General features: G+C 34.9%; 4 protein-coding genes, 1 long non-coding RNA gene and 1 pseudogene across 7 annotated transcripts; 3 read left to right on the plus strand and 3 right to left on the minus strand.

Moving 5' to 3' along the window:
- LOC111497334 overlaps nucleotides 1–328 on the plus strand; it is a 3,352-nt pseudogene extending 3,024 nt beyond the window's left edge.
- An 85-nt stretch (nucleotides 329–413) lies between these two features.
- On the minus strand, nucleotides 414–6,344 carry LOC111497322 (pre-rRNA-processing protein esf1). The gene is made up of 7 exons (XM_023148092.1): nucleotides 5,502–6,344; nucleotides 4,930–5,004; nucleotides 3,891–4,129; nucleotides 3,522–3,684; nucleotides 2,456–2,584; nucleotides 1,178–1,857; nucleotides 414–973 (listed from the first exon to the last, which is right to left on the minus strand). The coding sequence occupies exons 1-7, from the start codon at nucleotides 6,087–6,089 to the stop codon at nucleotides 604–606; spliced, it is 2,244 nt and encodes a 747-aa protein (XP_023003860.1). The 5' UTR covers nucleotides 6,090–6,344; the 3' UTR covers nucleotides 414–603.
- An 837-nt stretch (nucleotides 6,345–7,181) lies between these two features.
- LOC111497391 lies at nucleotides 7,182–9,294 on the minus strand. The gene is made up of 3 exons (XR_002720605.1): nucleotides 9,182–9,294; nucleotides 8,941–8,982; nucleotides 7,182–7,344 (listed from the first exon to the last, which is right to left on the minus strand). It is a non-coding gene; the product is annotated as an uncharacterized LOC111497391 (long non-coding RNA).
- Nucleotides 9,295–9,406: 112 nt separating this feature from the next.
- Nucleotides 9,407–10,884, plus strand: LOC111497363 (peroxidase 64-like). Its single transcript, XM_023148148.1, has 4 exons — nucleotides 9,407–9,695; nucleotides 9,776–9,964; nucleotides 10,086–10,248; nucleotides 10,394–10,884. Exons 1-4 carry the CDS (start codon nucleotides 9,486–9,488, stop codon nucleotides 10,786–10,788), a joined length of 957 nt encoding a protein of 318 aa, XP_023003916.1. The 5' UTR covers nucleotides 9,407–9,485; the 3' UTR covers nucleotides 10,789–10,884.
- A 112-nt stretch (nucleotides 10,885–10,996) lies between these two features.
- LOC111497375 (methyltransferase-like protein 23) lies at nucleotides 10,997–13,592 on the minus strand. 3 transcript variants are annotated; one of them, XR_002720603.1, is made up of 9 exons: nucleotides 13,417–13,569; nucleotides 13,220–13,324; nucleotides 12,972–13,058; nucleotides 12,576–12,626; nucleotides 12,388–12,481; nucleotides 12,200–12,284; nucleotides 11,898–12,051; nucleotides 11,740–11,817; nucleotides 10,997–11,067 (listed from the first exon to the last, which is right to left on the minus strand). XR_002720603.1 is itself a non-coding variant. In XM_023148164.1 (8 exons), exons 1-8 carry the CDS (start codon nucleotides 13,525–13,527, stop codon nucleotides 11,797–11,799), a joined length of 708 nt encoding a protein of 235 aa, XP_023003932.1. In that variant the 5' UTR covers nucleotides 13,528–13,592; the 3' UTR covers nucleotides 11,492–11,796. The 3 variants fall into 3 exon arrangements, 1 of the variants encoding a protein (XP_023003932.1); XM_023148164.1 differs by lacking the exon at nucleotides 10,997–11,067 and having other exon boundaries at nucleotides 11,492–11,817; nucleotides 13,417–13,592; XR_002720604.1 differs by lacking the exons at nucleotides 10,997–11,067; nucleotides 11,740–11,817 and having other exon boundaries at nucleotides 11,992–12,051; nucleotides 12,581–12,626; nucleotides 13,417–13,592.
- A 1,589-nt stretch (nucleotides 13,593–15,181) lies between these two features.
- LOC111497333 (la-related protein 1C-like) lies at nucleotides 15,182–21,753 on the plus strand. Its single transcript, XM_023148103.1, has 6 exons — nucleotides 15,182–16,003; nucleotides 16,730–17,246; nucleotides 17,324–17,480; nucleotides 17,587–17,677; nucleotides 20,953–21,024; nucleotides 21,233–21,753. Exons 1-6 carry the CDS (start codon nucleotides 15,530–15,532, stop codon nucleotides 21,545–21,547), a joined length of 1,626 nt encoding a protein of 541 aa, XP_023003871.1. The 5' UTR covers nucleotides 15,182–15,529; the 3' UTR covers nucleotides 21,548–21,753.
- Nucleotides 21,754–21,814: the final 61 nt, after the last annotated feature.

The following is a 21,814-nucleotide window of genomic DNA, read 5'->3' on the forward strand; positions in this document are numbered from 1 at the left end:
GCCGAAGACTCTCCGCCGGCAGAAGACTCTCCCCCCACCGACGATTCTCCTTCGCCACCTTCTGCCCCCGGAGGAAGCACCGGTTTGCCGAAAATTGGGGATGATGCAACGCGGTTGAATCCATTGACCTCTGTGTTCGTCGCCGTTGTTGCAATTTTGGCTGTTGTTTGACTTTGATTATTATTCTCTGGGTTTCGTTCTGATTTGTTTGGTGTATTTTTATTTTTTCTGGAAGCAATAATTTAAAAAGGAAACAGTTTTTACTGCTTCCACTTGTTTGTATTTTGTAAATCAGCGTTATTCAAAATTTATTACAAATTTGCAGATAGGTAAAATTCTGAACTATCTACTGAAGTCCTGAATTGCAAGTATTTCAATTAATCACTCAATTTGAATTGATCTTAAATTGGATCTCAAGTGAAATGATAAAATAATTGTGAATTTTGAATAGAAGAATTCAATCTTGAGAATGTGACATAATATAGCTAGTTAAGACAGAGACATTAGACATTAACAGACACTGATGAAATTATGGGGAAAAAACACAAAAATCTACCCAAAATTGTTAAATTAAACAAATTACATTGTTGTTGCGTATAATATTCAATCCTCTGTGCCTTTCATTTTTCTTTGCTTCTTTTTACCCGACTTGTTGTCCATGGTTGGCAATGATTGTCTTACTTCTCCCGTTGCTCGTGGACGCTTTTTTCCATCTTCCTTCGGCGTTTTACGACCACCAGATTGCAACTGAAGCTGCTGTGATTTCATTTTAATTGATTTAACTAATGAAGAAAGCTCGTACTTCTTCTTTGAGGAATCTCCCTCAGTCTTAACAGGGACGTTGCCATTCACCGTGTCGTCCCCGGACGCTGCAGGCTGTTTCGTGGAAGACTCCCCAAGTTGGCTTTTCGTTAACTGATATCCATCGCCCTTTTGCTGCTTCAATGCCACTTGACGAACATAAGCAGCGCTCCTGCAAACAAGAGACTTAATATCTCAGAATCATAAAAACTAAAATGAAAACTAATGGCAAGTTCTGCAATGCCTTCAATGGTTAAGGCACATTCGCCTAATCTGCTGCTCATACCGTTGCAAGAATTATATATTTGGAATTTGGTAATAAACGGTTGTTTAGAATCTAAAGTATTTCAATAATTCTCAGAAGTATTTATGATACCTTTTGAATTGAGGGTCTGTGGGATCCAAAGCATAGAGAGGCGAATTGAAGAGTGCTGAAAACCGTGGATCACTGTAATCGACCGTCGGTATTTTATCTTCGGCAATATCTTCCTTCCCCTTTTTCTTCTTATGTTTCAAATTGTATCCTTTGATACCAGTATCAATGCCATCGTCATCAGCAAGAAGCAACTCGAGCTCTGCTCGGCTTGCTTCTGCTTCCCCATCTAGACCAACATGTTCCCTGTCTTTAATGTTTTTCGTTTGATCCTTCTTGCTTTGTTTGACTGGAGGCTCTTCAACGAAAAAGTCACCTGCTTCTTCACCAACCTCTCTATCAGTGTCGCTGCTGTCATCATCTGATGACCGTGTGGATTTATTTTTTGCGTTCACCCGTTTTTCACGTCTTTTTCGAAGATGAGCCTCCCACAATGTCTCTGATTTCTTATCCCTCTTTTCCAGGATTCGCTTGCTTATATCTTCTAAGCCGGTGTTGAAAGTCACCTCCATATCCTGACCACCATCCTGCTCACCATCTTCATCAGATTGAAGTAAGGCACGGTACTTATCTCCTTTCTTACACTTTTTGTCTGTTTGGTCCTCCACTCCATCATCACCACTTTCATCCTCACTTTCACTTCCATCAGATGCCAAAAATTCCTTGAGTTCCAAATCAGCCAGCTATAAGCAAAAATATTGTCAGTAGAGGAGGCTAAACCTTGAGGAGAATACATAGGAAAAGAAATGCAATGATTATCACTAGACAGCCTTAGATAATACAACCAGCAAAAGGATTATGTCGTTATCTCCACACTTCTTGATATCAAAATCCATATTTCCACATCTCTCAGAAAAATTGGTGAATGATGGCTTATTATGCGTACCAAATCAAACATTCAATCGGAAATTCGAAATCAAAACCAATGTAAAAGAGAGGCCAACAGGTTTGTGGTTCATAAAAATTAAGTCTTTCCTATTCATTTATTAAAGTTCGCCTAATTTAAACCCTGAACTTCCATAACTCGCTTATCGCATGCATAACATAGACAAGTTTGATAAGAATTAAGTCTTTCCTATTCATTTACTTGAATATATCAACAACATGCAACAAAAACTAACAATACAGAAAATGATAATACATAGAGGCCACAAACCTAACTAATGAAGCCCAAGATACCGTGAACTGTTGGCAAGCCAAAAAGTACAAAAAGCTCATATGATGCACGTAGAATATTATTTGAGAAACTGGTATCGAATCATAGCATCATTGAGTACAAACCTGACCCGCATTGAATTTTCGTTTCAAGGCTGTTACTCTTTGGGGTTCATCCTCATCCCAAGAAAGATGAATTTTACTATGCTGCAGGGCTGGAGTATGGAAATTTAAAACTTCATAACTTGAAGGTGCCTGATATACAAACGGAATCCTATTAGTCTCTTCCAACTACCTTTCCACACTGCATAATGAAGACTATATATAGCATGCAATTACAAATGGAAAGAAAGGGTTTAAGAAAGAGCAAGTAACAAAAATCATAGAGTTAATACGAGAACTGGTTAGTGAGAATGAACATCTTTTAAGCAATAAGTGCGAGAGACCAGTTATGTTTTTTTTTTTTTCTTTAGATAAGGTGTCAAACTTTCCTCGGAAAAAAAAGAAAAAATACAAAAAAAAAAAAGCAACCCCAAATAAAATGGAGGTAAACTAAAGCAAGAATGGGTTTCAATCAAGCAAAATGAAACCTAAAGAATAATTACATAAAGACTTCACAATCAATGCCTAAAGAGAGACATGAAACCGAACAAGAGCCTATACATCCTCCCAATATCTCTCGAGCCCTCATGCCATGGACACTAATCTTCTCTATACTTCCTCAAACAGTGTGCCTTCTGTTACTTTGAAGCTCTCTTAACACTAGCTCCTGTCTCAACCATGGCCAATGGAGTCCAGCGTCAGAAGCCCAAGCCAAATTAAGAATGAATACATGGCTCCAACAACAATCATTTTGAATTTCATACTCACTGACAACTATTTTCATCTAAAACCTTGTTATCTTGAATTCATATTTCAATTTTTATTATTTTGCAAAGGCAAAAAAGATTCAATTATGAAATGTTTTTTTCCTTAAATCCATGGATAGAACTTAAAAGATTTTGCTATCCTTATCAAATCAAACTTACCTATAACTATAAGTTATTGAGTGATTAACTAAATTTTCGAATTATGTTTAGCACGTGTTAGAGAATCATTCTGGAGTATATGACATCTTTAACATTCACTACAGCAAAATTACTTCCAGTCAATGTCAAAGAGGATAGATACATCAAAGGATTAATAAACAAACCTCTGTGGCAGTGTCCCTAGGAGGGTGTTTAAATTCCATCGAGTCAGGAATAAACCTCAAATCAAGCACATTTGAGGACCTTTCAAATTCCACTCCATCACATGTTTTGTAAAGGTAATCAGCTGTCGCAATAGAATCACATTCCACCACAGCATAATAGTACCTGTACACAAATAGCATAAATTGCAATGATTAGAAAAAATACAGAGAGAGATAGAGAGAGCCATATTAGAGGATATAACAGATATTCCATACAATATGCATTTGATTCTACTAAGACCAGACTAAATTTGATGGTGAAATCAATAAATTCAAATGAACTGGTAATTTATCAAAATGAATATGAAAAGCAGCATCAGAAAAAGAGACCTTAGCCTACTCATTTCATAAGCTCGCAATTTCTCATTATCAATCTCTTCGTCATCGTCATCGTCATCGTCATCGTCATTGTCATTTTTCTCTTGTTCATCATCAAACAATCCAACTGGACCATGCAACTCTTCCTCTTTCATACGTTGAAGCCCAAACTCAGATGGGTAGACTGCCACAGACAATATTTGTCCACCTTTTGGAAGAAATGAGCTTAGTACGACGAACAAATCAACAGCCTACATAACACGACATGATTTAACCAAGTCAAGTACAGATAATGAGGCAGATAAAATATCATTATCATAAGATTGCCAAAAATGTGTGCTAATCTGCAAATAAGTGAGAGAGAGAGAGAATATTCATGCTTAAAAAAGTAATATGAACTCCTAATACATATCCAAGCATTGTAAATTGGGTCAAGGCTTATACAAGAAAACAGCTGTTACTTTTATCTACATAGACATGTGAGTGTGGAAAAATTCCGAACATGAAATGACATTTCAGTGAAGGAAACAAGGCAAACACGAATCACAAAAGAACAGTTGGAAGATAATTGAAATGTCGTTGACTACAACATCAACATACAAATGACTAACAATAGCAAAAGAGCAGCAGAATGGACTATCTGTTTCTGCCAATCAATACAGACCTCACTGTTCATTATGATCAATCTACAAAATGAATTAAATCCATATAATCTATCCCCTTGACTACAATAACATTTTCATTCAGGGATAGCACCTTAAAGAACAGCCAAATCAAAATATTGTGCATATTCACTTCTTAAATGCAGTCAACATCCATTATAACCTATCTTGTGCTCAGCTTTCCCATCCATTGGGTGATTTTTTTTAGTACAGCATTAAGGCTTGAACCTAAATTGTTTTAAGTACATAAAAAAATAAAAGGGCATAAAGAGAAGATATTCAAGATAGGTTGTAATTAAGAACAAAATTCTGAGTCACAATTTACACTTGGTTAATACGAATTATTGACGAAATAAACATTGCCCAAGAAATCCATTGGCTCAACATACCTTCACGTGCCTCCAGTCCAAGTTAACAACTGCAAGCCTGTGAGTTTCCTTGTCGATTTCTGGAATATTCTCCACCTGACAATACAGGAATCCAGGATGATTTCAACAATTGCTACCAATTTTACACAATTAAAACCGAACGACAGACAATGAGTGGAAAAAATACAATAATTGTGTATTGACAAAACATTTGTGTGCATTGGTTAGCTGTGAAAAATCCAAATAAAATCCAAGTAACGAGTTCATCATCTGGTTATAAACCTAGACCCTACCCCAATCCCAAAAAATAAAATTAAAGTGAGTGGCAACAACAAAAATGATTAACAAAAACATTTGTGTGCTTTCGCTGAGTGAAAAATCCGAGTTCATATGTAATCTGCTGATAAACTTAGATTCTACCCCAACCCAAAAAAAAAAAAATTAAAACAACATATTGAAGCTGCAAAATGATTTTCTATTTTCTCTTCAAGATCAGTTCTTCGCTTAAAAGATGAGTTCGATGAACCTTTGGACAAAATACAAATTACAAGTATAAACAAATATCTAAAACTTTTAAAATATTCAAAACGCACCGGCAATTCAGATGTTTCATCGTCGTAAATCTCATCCAGTTCACTTTGGTCCGTATCAGTTGTGTAGTAGTCGGATTCTATCTCTCCATCATCCTCGGACTCTGACTCCTCCAACTCTAATATCTGATTCTTTTCCTCAACCTCAACATCACTCTCTACACTTTCACTGTCAACCTTCTCCTCCTTTTCTACATCTTCAACCTTTTCCTCCGTTTCTACGTCCTCCTCACTATCATTCTTTTCACTTTTTTCTTCAATTTTATAATAATGACGTAAGGGATTCTCCGATTTACCCTTCTTTGGCTTACCTCTCTTATCCAATTGAGCCGAAGAGGAACCAAACCTCTTGTCAACGAACATCCGGTCAAACCGTGAATCAATCGCAACTTTTGCTTTATGCTTAGGGACATTCTGAAAGCGAGGATCAAAATGCACGGACGAGAACCGAGGATCAGTGATAATTTTCTTATTGTCCCGATCATGGGATATGCTAGTTTTCTCGGAGGCTGAAGACTGAAGATTTCTCTCCTCTTTACTTTTGTTACCCTTGTTCTTTTTCTTAGAGTTACTCAAACTTTTGGAACCCATGACAACGGCCGGCCACTCGCCTCTGCGTATAGTCCTGGCAGGAAACGACTACCACTGCGTACAGTCCGGGCGGGAAACGACTACCACTACGTACAGTCCGGGAGGGGGACGACGACCACTCGCTGCGAACAGTCCGGGCGGAGGAACGACGGCTACTAGCGGAGAAGGCGGTGGAACGCTGCGCGATGGAACTAGGGCTTAAGGCGTCTAGGGGTTATATATGTACCTGATGTTTGAACGCGGGATAGTGTAACCCTGAGATGGATAATCATTAGATATTTACCAAAGCATCATTTCGGTTCAATAAAAGCCGGGTCGAATCCGGAATGCTAGAAGCCCATAACAATTTCATAGTTTTCAACCGACCTTGGCCCTTCATTCAAGCATATTTAAAAAATGAATATTTTAATTCAAAAAATTTAAAGAAATATTAATATAATTAAACTAATAAAATCTGAAAATTAAAAAAAAAAAAAAAAAAAAATCTATATATAAATTTCAAAGTTTTTAATCTGAAGTTATTTAAAAGAGCATATGTTCATATCTAAATCAATTTATGAAAGGATTGGTTATCTATGCTAGTCAACTATTGACCTTGGGCCGGGCTTGGATTAGACTTTGACGGCCTTTGGGCTTTAAGCCCAATCATAAGATTGAGACCCATTCAATGTCTTGAAGTGAATCAAACTCATTTATACGCTAAGTTATATCCCATCCATCATAAATCAACTGATATATCAAACCTTACTGGTGTTTGAATCTTTTTTCGGATTACACCCATTATCTCAAGTTTTAGATCGAATCCATTGATACAAATAGTTCATGGGAGAAAATTGAAATATTTGAGCTCAGGAGGATTGACCTAGTGAACTGTTAGTTTTCGGATACGAGATATTCATTCTAATCATTATGGACGCATTTTCCCTATGAAGGAATTAATGTTTGACTTATTGGATCAATAGCAATTCACGCAAGGATTGGTAATTGGTCATTGGGGATCTCTAAAAACTCCATTTTATGAAATTTTTTAGAAATAAAAAAAAGTGCGGATGTTTTATTACCAAGTCGAGATGCATACTATATGGTAGTGACAGGAAATTCTTTGGCACTAAATCCCGGTATTCAGGAAGAACAGACTGTTCCAACTCGATACCGTCAAGAATTCTTGACTATTGAATGGGAACAAGTTCATCTTCAAGAGGTGGACCCTATTGTTCAAGTTTTGAGATAAACGCCTAAGGAACATCTATTTACCCTGTACGAAAAAAAAATGAATTTCATTTTGTGAAAATTGTGTTAGTTGATCCTAAAATTTTTGTGTGTATAATTTACGTATAATTTATCTAACCCAACACTTTTACCCAAATCCCCCACTTAATTACACATAACCCCAATCATAAATATGTAAATCTGATAATATAAACATATATACACATAGATAAATGATACTTTACTTTCCCAAAAGAAATTGTTTAGAAGAGATGACAAAGTTCAAATAATTGCACAGAAAATGAGTAATTTTCTTCTATCATTAATAACCAGGCAGGTGCATGATTTGACAATAACTAATAATGCATTAAGCTTAAATAGCAAGCTATAAACAAACCAGAAAGCTCTATCTCAACAACCTATTTTCAAAGAGATTCCTTCCTAAGTTGAATCAACATATTTAATTTTAAATTAACATGCTATAATGCAAATAATTAACATGCTATAATGCAAATAATTCAAATCATGTCACGTAAAATACAAGAGTGAGTAAAATGTAATTGTCATCTTTTTACAAAACTTCCACTCTCAACTTTTGAAAAATATAGGATTAAAATAGTATTTGATTTTGACCGTTTCACTTTTTTTTTTTATCTTAAATGATCTATTAAGTTATTTAATTCATCTTCATCGTTTTATATAGTCTATTTGTCGTCTTTTTTACCTTTTATCATATTTGGGATGATAAGTCCCTTTCATGTCTTCACGTTAGGTCTATATTGACTTTAAGATTCCATACGAATATAAGTTTTTTTTCTTCCTAATTCTGTTTTAGGAGATATAAATTAAAGCTGCAGTAAACTAACGTGAAGTTATTAATGAGCTTCCCATTTGCCAATTCATGGCAATAATGTTCAATTTTTTTAATAATAAAACAAAGAAATAAAGATAACTAAATTATTCCACAAATAAAAATAAAATAATGATAGTAAAGTTTTATTCAATAACCGAAAATTTTAAATTTGTAAATATTACTTTTTGAAAATTGGGCTTTTTTCTTAATCAATTCTCTAAGATAAAATTCATTTTTTAAAAAAGAACATTTAAATTTTAAGTGAAATTTCAAAAGCAAAAATATAGTTTGAAAACTACTTTTCTTTCATTTTCAAATTTTGGCTTGATTTCTTAATACATATGTAAAGAGTAGATAATAAAATAAATAAACTCATGTAACTAAATTTTTCAAAACCAAATGAGCATAAAAGGAGCCTAAAAAATAGTTTTAAAAGCTTGTTTTTGTTTTTAAAAATTGTTAAGAATTCAAATGTTTTCTTAAAAAGATCCAAATGAAAAAACAAACATAATTTTAAAACACTAAACAAAAATCCAATCAAATGAAGCTCTCGAGATAATATCTATCAAATTCTTGCAATCAGACGTTAACATCATTTATTTACTTAAGGTTCGTTTTTACTTCATTTCTTCATAATGCACGACTATTTTAACACAACCTCCCAAGAATTGTAAGGCCATATTAAACTTTTTATAGCATAAAGTTCATTCAATCTTTGTTAAATAATAAAGTCACTGCAAGCTACCCTACAATAATTTAAATATGAGGTAAAGGGATACTATAACATACCTTTTACTTTATAAACGAAGAAAATCGCTCCTCCTGAATTGCCTATTGAAATTAAGAAAACTCATTAGCTTTGTTTTGTAAAAGAGTGGCAATCAATTAAAAAAAACAATTTCCAAAACCGTGTTTGTTAAAGTGCACCAAATTATTTGTGACCAACTATGATGCAAAAACTACAACAATGGGAGGGTAAAACCTTTTTGGGGTTTCAAGATCTTTTATCCAAAGCAAACATAATTATTACCAAAATTTTGCATGATTTTGTCCCGCGAGCAAGTCCAAAAGTTGAAGATTCACAGAGCAACAGCAGGCTAGTGTTGTGCATGTTGTTGGATTAACATTGCTTCAGAATCACTTCTCCATTATTTGCTTGCTTTGATGTTCAACTTCTGGGGCCGCTATCATGTTCACAGTGTTGTTTTGTAACTCTTCTATCATTTTTCATTTCCTATAAATAACATATAATCTTCACTTTAATATCCCAGACTGGCTTTGTTTAGTACAGAGAGAGAAAGAGAGAGTTGCATTTGTACCTATATTTGTAGGTCATGGCTTCCTTTGCTGTGGCATTCTCACACTTTGCATTCCTTTTGCTGTCTGTTGTGTCATTGGGGAGTTCGCTGAGCTTAGACTACTACGACAAGACGTGTCCCAGTGCCGACTTCATTGTTTCTAAAGCTGTCAGGAATGCAGCTTACAAAGATAAGACTGTCCCTGCTGCACTCCTCCGAATGCACTTTCATGACTGCTTTATAAGGGTAACCTTTAAAATTCTTGACATGTTTAATACTTCTCTAAGTTTGACAAAACTAACCTGGTTCTGTTTGCCTGGGTGAAGGGTTGTGATGCATCTGTATTGCTGAACTCAGTAGGGAACAACAAAGCAGAGAAAGATGGGCCCGCTAATTTATCTTTGCACTCATTTTTTGTGATCGACGACGCGAAGAAAGAACTTGAATCCTATTGCCCTGGTGTTGTCTCTTGTGCTGATATCTTGGCTATGGCGGCAAGGGATGCGGTTGTGCTGGTAAGAAAGCATATAGTTCAAATGATTTTTTTTTTCCTAGTAACAAAGATGGTTTGAAATTTAGAAGTCCAAAACATTTTCTTTCTAAAAGGATATAATTTTGTGTATGTCTGTCTTACAGTCTGGAGGTCCAACATGGGATGTTCCTAAAGGAAGAAAGGATGGAAGGGTATCAAAGGCAAGCGAAACAATACAATTGCCATCTCCAGCCTTCAACATTTCTCAGCTGCAACAAAGCTTCTCCCAAAGGGGACTATCCTTGGACGACCTAGTTGCTCTGTCAGGTAAACCACATACAAATACAAACTCAGGATGAAAATGGTATGACGAATGCATAAGCGTAAAATATCAGTACGACATAAGATTATTAAAGAAAGAATAAAGTCGTCCTATAAAAGATATAAGCATAAACATTGTCATATGATGCAGGAGCACACACCTTAGGATTTGCTCATTGCTCATCCTTTGAAGGTAGAATCCGCAACTTCAGTCCAGCCAGCAATGTTGACCCTGCAATGAATCCATCGTTTGCAGGAAGTCTAAGAAACATGTGCCCAGTAAACAACAAGGCAAAAAATGCGGGCGCTAACATGGATACTTCTCCAACCACATTCGACAACAATTACTATAGACTGATACTCCAAAAGAAGGGCCTGTTTTCTGCTGATCAAGCTCTGCTCAACTTTCCCAAGACCAAGAATCTTGTTAATGAGTTTGCTAGCTCAAAGGAAGCTTTTACCAGAGCATTTGTTAATTCCATGATCAAGATGAGTAGCATCACTGGAGGACAGGAGATCAGAAAGAATTGTAGGGCAGTGAACTAAAAGCTACTCCTGATAGCTCTGTGTGTTTTGTTTGCTAGACTAATAATCGTCTATTTAAGCAATGGGAGCTAAGTACCCATGGCTAGATTGTATTCAGTACTGTTAAAATCATATTACAAATGTTCTCTTATATATGATCACCAATGGAATGCCTATATTTCTGCCTTCATTTTTCACTTTACTCTCAGATGTCTCCAATTAGAGATGAAGTTACTTCTACGGTGATGTCTCCAGTACCTACATCCACTTTAAGATTCTCCAATTCGTACCCAACTGAACTTAATGGACAAGAAAATAATAGGAATCAGATCTAAGCTACTTCGTTAAAGCTCAAGCCACCTGGAAACACTGAAAAATTATGCAGGAAACTCCGGCAGCAAGAGAAGTAAAACCAGGAGAGGATGGTCAGCATGAATGTACCAAAGCAAATGTTCAAAGACAATGAGATTTTACCCTTTCAACCTATGACATTAATAAACTCTAGTCTGAGATAACTAAAAAAAGAGTATTAATTAAACAAAGATTTGGCAACAACAAAACAACAACAACAACCAAACCACTTGATGCAACTCCTCTCCTCCTCTCCCGGTAGATTTGTCGGCAGTTGAAGAACAGTAACGTGTGTTGGGTGAATTATGTGCCACAAAGTCTATAGACCCACGATTATGCAAAGGAATAACTGATAAGACAGTGGATTAAAAGGAAGAACCAAAAAAAAAGTGAGCTAATTGATGATTTGAGATTTACAATAGCTCCTAATAATGCATATAATTGAACTCTCAAAAACAGGTATTTCATTCAACACAAGTCCTAAATTAAAGTTTCAACCTGCACAAAATGCAGTAACGCACTAGTTTTCTCAACAGTTATCTCCAAAAATTTTAGGCATCTGCCACTGAACTTGAAATTACGAGAACGCCTAAAATAGACTGGGAATACATTCTCACTCACATCAAAGTGGACAAAGACCATGAACTTAACAAGTCCACCAAACACTTGTAAACCTCGTCATTTCACCAGAGAAGTTTCCTGTTAGAAGTAAAACAATTTTATAACTCAGGTTACCGAACTCCAAAAAAAATCATGTATTAATAAATGCATTTCCTTACCTTGACTGGATCACAATTGAGAACAATCTCGGCCAATTGAATATTGCCACTCAGATTTGATGCCTTGTGCGATGGCATGAGTGCAAAGCCGTCAACAAGCTTCTCACACTTCAACCCCCATTTGACCATCAAGAACTCAATCAGATGGTGCCCACTATACAATTTGAAGGACAATGAATTGGAAAAGGTGGAAAATAATGATAACAATGATAATAGTCATAATTATAACCATCATGATCATGGCACCACCAATTTCCCTTATTCCCCAAGATATAAGATAATACTATCAACTATCAAGTTACCTGCGATTGTGGTAGGTTGTTATAAAAACTGATCCCGGTGAACTTTGAAGAAGAAAGGCCACGGTTGAAAAGAGATCATCAAATGCTTCCCAACAAAAACAAAACTCAATTTCAGAACATTTTTTCCCCATAAACAAAGATGCAAAAGTAAAAGGAAATTGGATCCCAAATTGATCTTATGGTCCTACCACTGTTTTCGTACAATACATCGGCCCCAATAATGATTGTAGATCGTAAATTGAATATTGATGTGTCCCAAACACCCCATGTAAGTCCTATTACCTACACTTATTAGAAACTCCTCACTAAGCCAGATCCGTTAAGATGCAATCAGAGGAAAAAATAGCAAGAAAAATACTAGTAGTAATAGATTTACGTTACAGTTGAGCTTATTCAGGTCACAAACTCTCCTGATATTGTCCAGCACCTGCAAATTCAAGAGTCGGCCAGTGGAAGGAAAATATGAAGATAAAGCATCTAACTGCCCGTTAACGTAGTTATCTCAGTGAATTTGGTTCTAAACACAGTCTGCCTCATCCTTAGTGCGAGAAACTCCGTTAGCTTGACCTTTTTATGATTCATTTTTAAAAGCATTAATTTGAACCACCTCCCGCCCAAAAAGGAAAAAACAAAACAAAAATGAAGTTCATATATCTTGATTAATGGAAATATGATCAAGGAGGTGAAAATTTCTGCAGCCATTTTTTTTTTACAATTAATGCAAGAAGTGGAACTTAATTTATCAAGCAAAGTAACAAAGACGAAGTAATACCTCCACTCTGTTAGCATCGTCAGTCAAAGTAACATTAGCGCCTAATTTAGCTGCAACCAACCCAGGCAATGAAGTACCGGCACCGAGCTGCAACAACCAATTTGGAGGTCACAGAGTCACCCTAGACATTAAACTTCCCCGATTCAAAATAATCAAGCATATCACCCAAACTCTAACTCTACTGGTAATTTGCTTCTAGGATACCTCGTTGGAGACAGATTCAAAAGAAAAGGATAATACACAAGTACCTCAACGACGTTAGCACCAGAAAATCGTGTTTTCTGCTGCCAAATATATTCGGCAAGGATAATACTGCAAGGCCACACATAAAGCCCGTAATCCTCTTCCATATTCTGCAGTTTCGAGGCAATTACAAAAGGAGATTGTTAAAGTTTCTCTGTCTATCGATATTTTGAAGAAAAAAATGGAAGGAGAATATTGACACCTCGATGATGGAAATGGTGAAGACCGATTCGCCAGCATCGTCTTCGAAAACATGACGAGATATTGTAGTCGAAGAGGGAGCGGCCGAGTCGTCGGAGCTACCGTCTTCCATGTGGCTCGCCGGCGATTGCCGAAACAAATAGGACCTGCTTTCCACTGGCGGGAGCGCTAGGAAGTATTAACTACTGGTCCGTCTAGTCCAATAAAGATAAATTATTTTATTTAAATGAGTCTTCCTCTAAATAGTCTAATTTAGTCGTGTACATACTCTGAAATACAATTTTAATTCTTAAAAAAATTTCCTATTTCTTTTCTAGAAATAACTCCATTTCTTGGTATCAAAATAGATTAAGATAGAGAATCTATTCTCTTAAAAAAAAAAAATGGTCTTGGAGATTGTATAATGCTTACTCTAAAACTATTTGTTTATACAGTGTAATATTCTTTGTTTCTCTCTTCATTTTCGGATTCCTATCGGGATTCCTATCTAATGACCCGGGTGTAATCCGGGACGTGAAGAATAAACAAATGATTTTTTTCCTTGCTTGATTTTGAAATGTTCTAAAAAAGGATTCGAACCCTCGGTACAAAAAACTGTAACGTTTCCATTCTCAAAATTTATAATTTAGATTCAGTACCCTTATGGCTACATTCTCTTATATTTTCGTGATATAACCATGTTACCTATTTGTTACTTAATAAATCTTTTAATATGCTTTTTTTTTAGAAAAAAAAAATTATTGGTAAAAAAAAAACATGCTTAAATAATTTATATTGGTTTAGGAATAGAGTTTTCACTTTACTTTACTGTAGAAAATGGTTGAGACTGTTAAACAATTTTAACTCTTAGTCTGAATCATAGACATGAATCATTGAATCATTACGTTAGGGTAAATAATTTAAATTTTCAATTATTATTAAATATTTTTAAAAACTATACATTAACACATAATATATATGATTTTATAGATGTCATAATAAATTCTCACATCATATTCCATTTGAAGCGGGCGCAATATATATTATCATAGTAAATTTAATATTATAAATATTAAATAAGGGAGATTCTTTCTATTTTTAATAGACATAGCTTTTATTTATTTATTTTATAAGAAGGTATAGGATTCTCAAATGGTAATAGATGTCGGGCTTTGAGACTATCTGTAACATTAAAAGTTCACCGCTAGCAGATATTGTCCGTTTTGGCCCGTTACATATCGTCGTCAGCCTCATTAATTTAAAACGCGTTGTTAAGGAGAAATCTCCACACTAAGGAAGGTTTTACAACGATACTTTAACTCGTTCTATTTATTGATATGACATGACCTTTATTAATAACACGAAGGTATTCAAAAGTAGGACTTAAACATATGCATAGATCAATTGAACAACATTCTAGTCGATTGTTATTACTATTTTGCATATAATTTTACTCTTAAATTTTTTAAAATTAAAATTCTACTTTAGTTTTATAGAATAAAAAATTCATAAATTTAATAAGATAATTTGTTAATATTAAATTACATAGCTAATAATAAATTAGATATTAAAAAAGGTTGAGAATCAATTATTTACAAGGTTTTATCAAATTATAGAAACTATAAAATATAAAAATAAAACTAAATCCTCATTTCTTCTAAAAGGAAATTTCCATATGGGCCAGAGCCGTTTTATGGAAGCCCATACGGGCGTACGCGGGGAGGTGAGGATATTATGGTAATTTCATAGGTAACTATAAACTGACCCTCGGCAAAGGAATCCTTTTGATAGTTTGGAGTGAGAAGCAAACCTAAAGAATAGAAAGAGAGAGAAAACGTTTTAATTTCTTTGTTTTTTTTTCTTTAGAGGGAGAGACCGTTCTGCTTCTTAGACCTCTTCCCAGACCTACGTCTCTTTTTCTCTCTGCGATCTGATCGCTCAATCTTTTGAAAATCCTTCAGATTAATTTGTTCGATTCATATATTTTTTTTTTAAAATTCTTAGCAGTTGTTAGTTCTTCGAAAAATCAAAAACAAATTTATTTTGATCTTTTTGCTTAATTTTATTTTACTTTTTGCACTGTTTGCCGTCGATCAAGGTACTGCCATCTGAAAAAAACCCTAATTTTATAATTTATGATGGCTGCTTCTAATTTACCTGTCGCTGATTTGGCGGCGGCATCGAGTGTGAATCAGTCTCCTCGTAATTCTGGGCAGAATTACGGCAGCCGCAGCCCCAAATCATCATCACGTCGCTCTGGTGGACGCACAGTGTCTTCTTCTCCGTGGACCCAGATTGTTCGCGGTGAAATGGACATGGCGGCGGCTGTTTCGTCATCTGCATCTCCGACTACTGTTATTGAACCGATATCGTTTTCGTCTTCTTCTTCGTCTGAGGAGCCACTGAGTGAGAGTTTGGATGGCGGAAATGGGTCGTCCGCAAATGTTTCTGGAAAGAAGCCTGCGTGGAATAAGCTCTCTAATGGAACTGAGGCTGGGCCTGTCATGGGGGCTGTGTCTTGGCCTGCTCTGTCGGAATCTGCCAAGGGCACACCTAAATCATCTTCGGATTCACTTAAAAGTTTAGGGGATGGATCCACTGGCGCGCAGGTTATTTTCTATCAATTTTATATTTGTTGTTATGACACGTGCTGGAAAAATGAAAATGATAGATTCAGTTTGTTTGTAGGGGATAAATGTTCAAACTGCTGCAGTCTATGTACATGATTAAGCTAAATATTTATACTTTTTCTGACATTAAAATGATAGATTTATCAATAGGCTCAAGAAATTGTTTCATGGGTTAGTCTGTCTATTCTCCTCGAATAGGTTGGTTAATTAACTATGTTCTCCATGGCTCATTTATTGACTTAATGTCTCTGTCTTGTTATCTAATAGAGTGGACGTCACTCTTGCACATTTTGTTTATTTTGTTTATCTTGTTATTACGTAAAGCTTTGATCAATTAGCTATGTTCTTTAGAAGGCAAAACATGGAAAGAGGATGAAAATTCTGTTTAAATTCCCAATTAAGCTACTCTTTGCCTAATTTCCTTGTTGAATTAGTAGAAATATAATTTTTGTTTTTATAAATTTCATAAAATTTATTTTCTTGCGAAGAAAAATAAAGACTACCAAGATAGAGGCATATAGAGTTAGTTGATTTTTTTTTTTTTTTTGTTGGTCTACCACGAATATATGGATGGGTCTTGACTTATTTATTTATGTTTTTTAAACATTTTTTTGGTAGTAGTAGTAGTTTTTTTTTTTTTTTTTTTTTTTTTTTTTCATTTAACAAGCTCATTCTTAACTTTTTTTTTCTTTTTTTTACTTATAGGGGACTGGAACTCCGTCTTCCTCATCAAACAAAGAAGGTAATAATGATGTCAGACCCAATCCGGATTCAGCTCTCACTCATCCAATAACCTCACGCCAGAAATCAATGAGGCGTAGTGGTTCAGGTAATTCATATAATAGTGGCCTCCCCCAACAGTCAGCACCTTCAAGTCCTATAATTGATCCAGCTCCTAATAATTCATCAAAGGATCAGACAGAGAGAAGTACATTTGCATCACCATCACATAATGATCATGTTCATCAACAACCACGTTACTCATTTCGTAGTCGTGGTGGTTCACATCCACGTGGTGATAATTCCCATCATCATAACTATGGTTCTAGACGTGATCATGATCGTGGAAATCAAGATTGGAATTCAAATAGAAATTTTAATGTACAACCTCATAGAGTTGTTCACAGGTTTATTAGACCTTCTCCACCTCCACCTCCTAATACTGCTGCCTTTATTTCTGCTCCATCAATGAGGCCTATTGGGGGTCCATTATCCTTCCCTGGTAGGCTCTACATTTGTTTTGTGAGGTATCATGATTTTTTGAATGCGAACTTATTTAATGCTTGAATCTTTTTGTAGATTTTGCATCTCCTCCAATGGTATATGTTGGTCCTCCTCCTCCAGAGGCTCTTAGAGGTGTACCTTATGTCACTTCAATACCACCTAACGCAATGTTTTTTCACCCAGACCCTCAGTTGTATGCTATGATAGTGAGTCAGATAGAATACTATTTCAGGTATGTTTGATGTGGTAGCTTTTAACCTTTTCGTATCATCCTTGTCTAGGTGTTAGAGTTTTGAAAACTTTTTAATGTTACCGCACCTTATATTTGTGAATTGCAGTGGTCAAAATTTAATAAAAGACACTTTCTTGAGAAAGAACATGAATGAAGAGGGATGGGTTCCAATTAGACTAATAGCATCCTTCAACAAGGTGAGTTGCTTATCTTACCAAGAATGTATAACTACTTTTTTTTTACTAGGATGTCCAGATGATCTTCATTTTCTGTTAGGTTTCTGCCTTGTGCAGTGTCTATGCATGTTTTCCCTGTTAAATATTTTTAGGAAAAACTGTTTACAGAATGATTCCGAAAAACTGCAATCACTTGAGCTTTTCAAAAAAATTTTAAAATGTGTTCCTTTACTTTTTACTCTGCGTTCCTTTGGAACTGTTCTAAAGAAAAGTTCTAATGAAATTTTTGCAATCGTTCTTGGAATTTCCATTTACTTTCTGCTATATTGTACATTTTCTAAAAAAATGTTATGAAAAGTCATTTTGCCCGAGTAATTTTTCTAGAGTGTTTTTCTGATTTGAAAACTGTTTGGAAGATATTTTTTTCCTGCTTTCTTTTACTTCTACATATATATCAAATTTTCTTAGGAAATTAGACGAACATTATATATAAGCTGTGTAGGCATAGAGAACTTATAATAAAAATTGTTGCACCTCTGCCTGAATGTTGTTTCTCTTCTGTATTTTTTGGGTTCCGGAAACATTTTTAAAAATATATATCATGTCAACTCCTTTGATTAAAAAAAAAAAAAAAGAACTTTTTTTTTTAAATCAGATTTTTTTAGACTTGGTTCTCAAAATGTCTCTTTATGATTTATTAAATATGTCAATAGTGCATCTCACAAAGGAAAAAAAGGCTGCTACAGCAAGAACAAAATAGAATTAGTTGATTACTGAAATAGCTGGAGAATTAAAATATTGGTTCTGATTTTGGAGATACAAATTTATCTGATTAAAGATATCGATTTGTAGCATCAGAGTGAATTTAGAATAGAATTTTGTGTCTGATGACACGAGGAGGCTGAATTTTTACGTAGCTTTACCCTATGGTCAATGAAGTACAGGTGTTAATTTTTGTAGCTTCCTTGTATGATTGTTATGTCATTTCCCTTCATTTTATGAACCTTCATCCTGCATATGTCATTTCCCTTCATTTTATGAACCTTCATCCTGCATGTCACACATTTTTTGCACTTTGTGGAAAAGGAGCTATGCCAGAGAACATTAGTTAAATATAGCATGCATGTTTTATTTTTTTTCAAGAATTTTATGTCAATGACATGATTGGTGTGGGATATGGACGGAAATGTTGACATTGTGATGTGATGTGTTATAGATATTTAATTGTATTTCATTTACAAATGGGCGTTGGGACATTTTTAAGAGTGATTTGCTTAAGTTATTCAATGATTTTATGAGATATGGATCAATACTTGATCATGAGTGATATTAAGGGTTTTAGGCCGGACAGCTTAGTGACAAGCCTTGAAAAATATCATTTCTTAGTCTTTGACTAAGAGAATGTTGAAGGCTTAGACGGCGTCTTTATCAGATGAGGTTGAGGGTTATTATAGACCTCACTATCTGTTGGTCATCTTTAAGAAGATTGATTTTGAGAATGTTATGGTCATGTCGACTGGGATTTCTGGATAGTTTTTGTCTCAATTTAGAACTTGAGTAGGCCATTCTTGTACTTCGATAACTTTTCCATCTCATTAAAGGGAGATCGTAGTTTTCTTCTCCCTAAGGTCTTTGTAGTCATCAGTACTAACCCCTTTTATAATTATGATCTTGGTTTGTTGTATTGGAGTTCGTTTCTGTAATTAGCTTTTGGACTCTCTTTTGTTGGTGGGTTTGTTTTTTGTAAGCTCAGTTTCTTACTAAGAATAAACATTCTTAATAGCTTTATTACAAGGGAGATGTTAGAGGCTTGACCGATTATTGTGGGGTGGCTGAAGGTACAGTGCATCTTACTCAGTGTTGGTGATACCATCTTTTTCTGTACTAGGGAAGAGCCCTTTGTCCATTTTAGTAGGATTCTTCACATACTTAAGTTAGTCTTCTAGCATTAAATTAGTTGGGATAAGTGTTTCATTGTCAATGTAACGTGGAGTTTGAGACCTTATTTCTCCCCTTAAAGTAGCTAAGTTGGCCCTCTTGAAACTTAGTGTATTTTATAAGGAATGAAACTTAGTGTATTTTATAAGGAATGAAACTTAGTGTATTTTATAAGGAATCACTACAAGGGAAGTAAGATTCAAATTACCTTGTTGATTAAATATCTCAAGGCAAGAACACTTGTTTGAGATTCGAATCACTCCACAAGAAAAATTGATCATGTCTAGCTTGAATGTTGTTCTAAACATGCAATCTAAACTATATAGAATTGCAAAGGAAAGGTAAGACACTTGACCCTAATGATAAAGAATCACGTAAAATTCAGATTATCTTGTTGATCAAATATCTTAAGGAAAGAACAATTGTTTGAAATTCGAATCACTCCACAAGCAAGATTGATCATGTCAAGCTTGAATGATTCTATACGCAACCTAAACTATATAGAATTGCAAAGAAACTTAGCTATTGGCTAAAAGAAAGCACAAATGTTCCTTTTACTACATTTTCCAAATCCCCTTTACATAGATAACATACTTGACTTTATATAGTCTCAAAATGAAACTCTTGACCTTCTATGAGACATTTCAAGAGTTTGTAACTTTCGTACTTTATGACCATAATTAGCCACTATGTATACTTTATGATATAATTAGCCACTATGTAAATCTAACTTTAAAGTAAACAAAGTCTTAAAATACATTAATGAAATACAATAACTCTAAATTATCATCCTCATAAATTTGTAACCATTTAAGAATAAATGAAGCCCCACTTGAAGTATCTTGAAGCCTTTGTTACATAAATTAAACTTAGATGCTTCTCAATGTGGCTTTAATATTCAGTTTTATTAATATTCATTTGTCTTTTTATTATAAATAATTGTAGTGTGTGGTCTAGTAAGAGAAGAAGAAGAAAGGAAGAGTTTTGAGTACACTTTTGGAATTACTATTTGAGCTTTTGTTGTGTGCCTCCTTTTGCTCGGTTTTGTTATTTTTTCCCCTTTCTTTTTTGTTCTTTTCTACTTCCGTTCTCCTTGATGAAAGCAGTTCTTTTCCATAAAAAAAGTACTTGCATGATTGACTGCAATGTCGGTGGTTCTGTGCTTTCTGAGATGATTGTGAAGAATGACTTCTATCATGTAGCTTCTATAATTTCTTCCATCATTCTATAACCATATTTTCTTTTTATATTGCTAATCATGTAACTTATAATGGAGGTTATATGAATAAATCTGGGGACCAGAATGCATAATGTTGTTTTTATCCTTCAGAATATGTCATCTGGGCACTCTTTTGTAGGTTAAACGTCTGACTGAAAGTATCCCAATTATATTGGATGCATTGCAATCATCTTCACTTGTGGAAGTAAAGGTCAGTAGTCATCAGCTCCTGAACGAGCCTTTTCCTCTATCTATAATTGGAGATTTTAAGTTGAGAAAACTCGCTGCTAAATGGATTTGCATCCTTAAAATGTAGTAATAGTAGTGATGGGGATAGACAAGTAAAATTTCAAATCATTTTTCTCTAATTCTTGTATATATGAACGCTTTTTTTTCTTTTCTTTTTTGCTTGCTCTTAGGGAGAGACGGTAAGGAGGCGTAATGATTATGACAGATGGATTATTCGACCTGGTGAAATTCCTGATGTTGCAGGCCCATTAAGCCCAGGAAGTTCCAATCAGGATATGTTGGCAGCTGGTGTTCAAACTATTGCGCTAGAGAATACTAATCATAGAGTATCTGAAGGTGGGCAGGGTGCTGTTCATGTTGATGCACACCAAAGTAGTAGGCCATCTGGAAATTTGAGTATGCACGCACAGCCATATGGTGATAATGGTACAGACCAAGTAAATACCAAGGAAGGTTCAGATCATTCATCTTCTGAAAGGAGTTAGACCAAGAACTTGTGCTGTAAACCCATGTCCTTCTGAATGAAAACTAGATGTGGGTAGTAGAGATGAGGAGATGTTAGTGACACGGTTTGCTTAACAGAAATTCTCTTCTCGTGATGCCAAGTAAATTGGTGGGACTGAAGTTGAAGAAGAGGAACAATAAAGGGAAAAAGAAGAAAAAAAACTTAAATTAAAACTTAAAACTTCAACAACAACAACAACAACAAAAAAAAAAAAAAAAAAAAAAAAAAAAAAAAAAAAAAGAGAAAA

This window comes from Cucurbita maxima, unplaced genomic scaffold (genome assembly GCF_002738345.1).
Source record: "Cucurbita maxima cultivar Rimu unplaced genomic scaffold, Cmax_1.0 Cma_Scf00023, whole genome shotgun sequence".
Taxonomy (NCBI): Eukaryota; Viridiplantae; Streptophyta; class Magnoliopsida; order Cucurbitales; family Cucurbitaceae; genus Cucurbita; species Cucurbita maxima.

What these genes read in the sequence shown, in the direction of transcription:
- LOC111497375 (XM_023148164.1), bottom strand. Translation starts at nt 13,527, where the DNA reads ATGGAAGACGGTAGCTCCGACGACTCGGCCGCTCCCTCTTCGACTACA. An exon ending in CTGGTGCTAACGTCGTTGAG is followed by an intron (nt 13,059 to 13,219) that starts GTACTTGTGTAT and finishes TGGTTGTTGCAG; the next exon opens with CTCGGTGCCGGTACTTCATT. An exon ending in TGAATAAGCTCAACTGTAAC is followed by an intron (nt 12,482 to 12,575) that starts GTAAATCTATTA and finishes TAATAAGTGTAG; the next exon opens with GTAATAGGACTTACATGGGG.
- LOC111497322 (XM_023148092.1), bottom strand. Translation starts at nt 6,089, where the DNA reads ATGGGTTCCAAAAGTTTGAGTAACTCTAAGAAAAAGAACAAGGGTAAC. An exon ending in TGGACTGGAGGCACGTGAAG is followed by an intron (nt 4,130 to 4,929) that starts GTATGTTGAGCC and finishes CGTGTTATGTAG; the next exon opens with GCTGTTGATTTGTTCGTCGT. An exon ending in ACAGACCCTCAATTCAAAAG is followed by an intron (nt 974 to 1,177) that starts GTATCATAAATA and finishes TCTTGTTTGCAG; the next exon opens with GAGCGCTGCTTATGTTCGTC.
- LOC111497333 (XM_023148103.1), top strand. Translation starts at nt 15,530, where the DNA reads ATGATGGCTGCTTCTAATTTACCTGTCGCTGATTTGGCGGCGGCATCG. An exon ending in GGGTCCATTATCCTTCCCTG is followed by an intron (nt 17,247 to 17,323) that starts GTAGGCTCTACA and finishes ATCTTTTTGTAG; the next exon opens with ATTTTGCATCTCCTCCAATG. An exon ending in TAATAGCATCCTTCAACAAG is followed by an intron (nt 17,678 to 20,952) that starts GTGAGTTGCTTA and finishes ACTCTTTTGTAG; the next exon opens with GTTAAACGTCTGACTGAAAG.
- LOC111497363 (XM_023148148.1), top strand. Translation starts at nt 9,486, where the DNA reads ATGGCTTCCTTTGCTGTGGCATTCTCACACTTTGCATTCCTTTTGCTG. An exon ending in TTCATGACTGCTTTATAAGG is followed by an intron (nt 9,696 to 9,775) that starts GTAACCTTTAAA and finishes GCCTGGGTGAAG; the next exon opens with GGTTGTGATGCATCTGTATT. An exon ending in CAAGGGATGCGGTTGTGCTG is followed by an intron (nt 9,965 to 10,085) that starts GTAAGAAAGCAT and finishes TCTGTCTTACAG; the next exon opens with TCTGGAGGTCCAACATGGGA.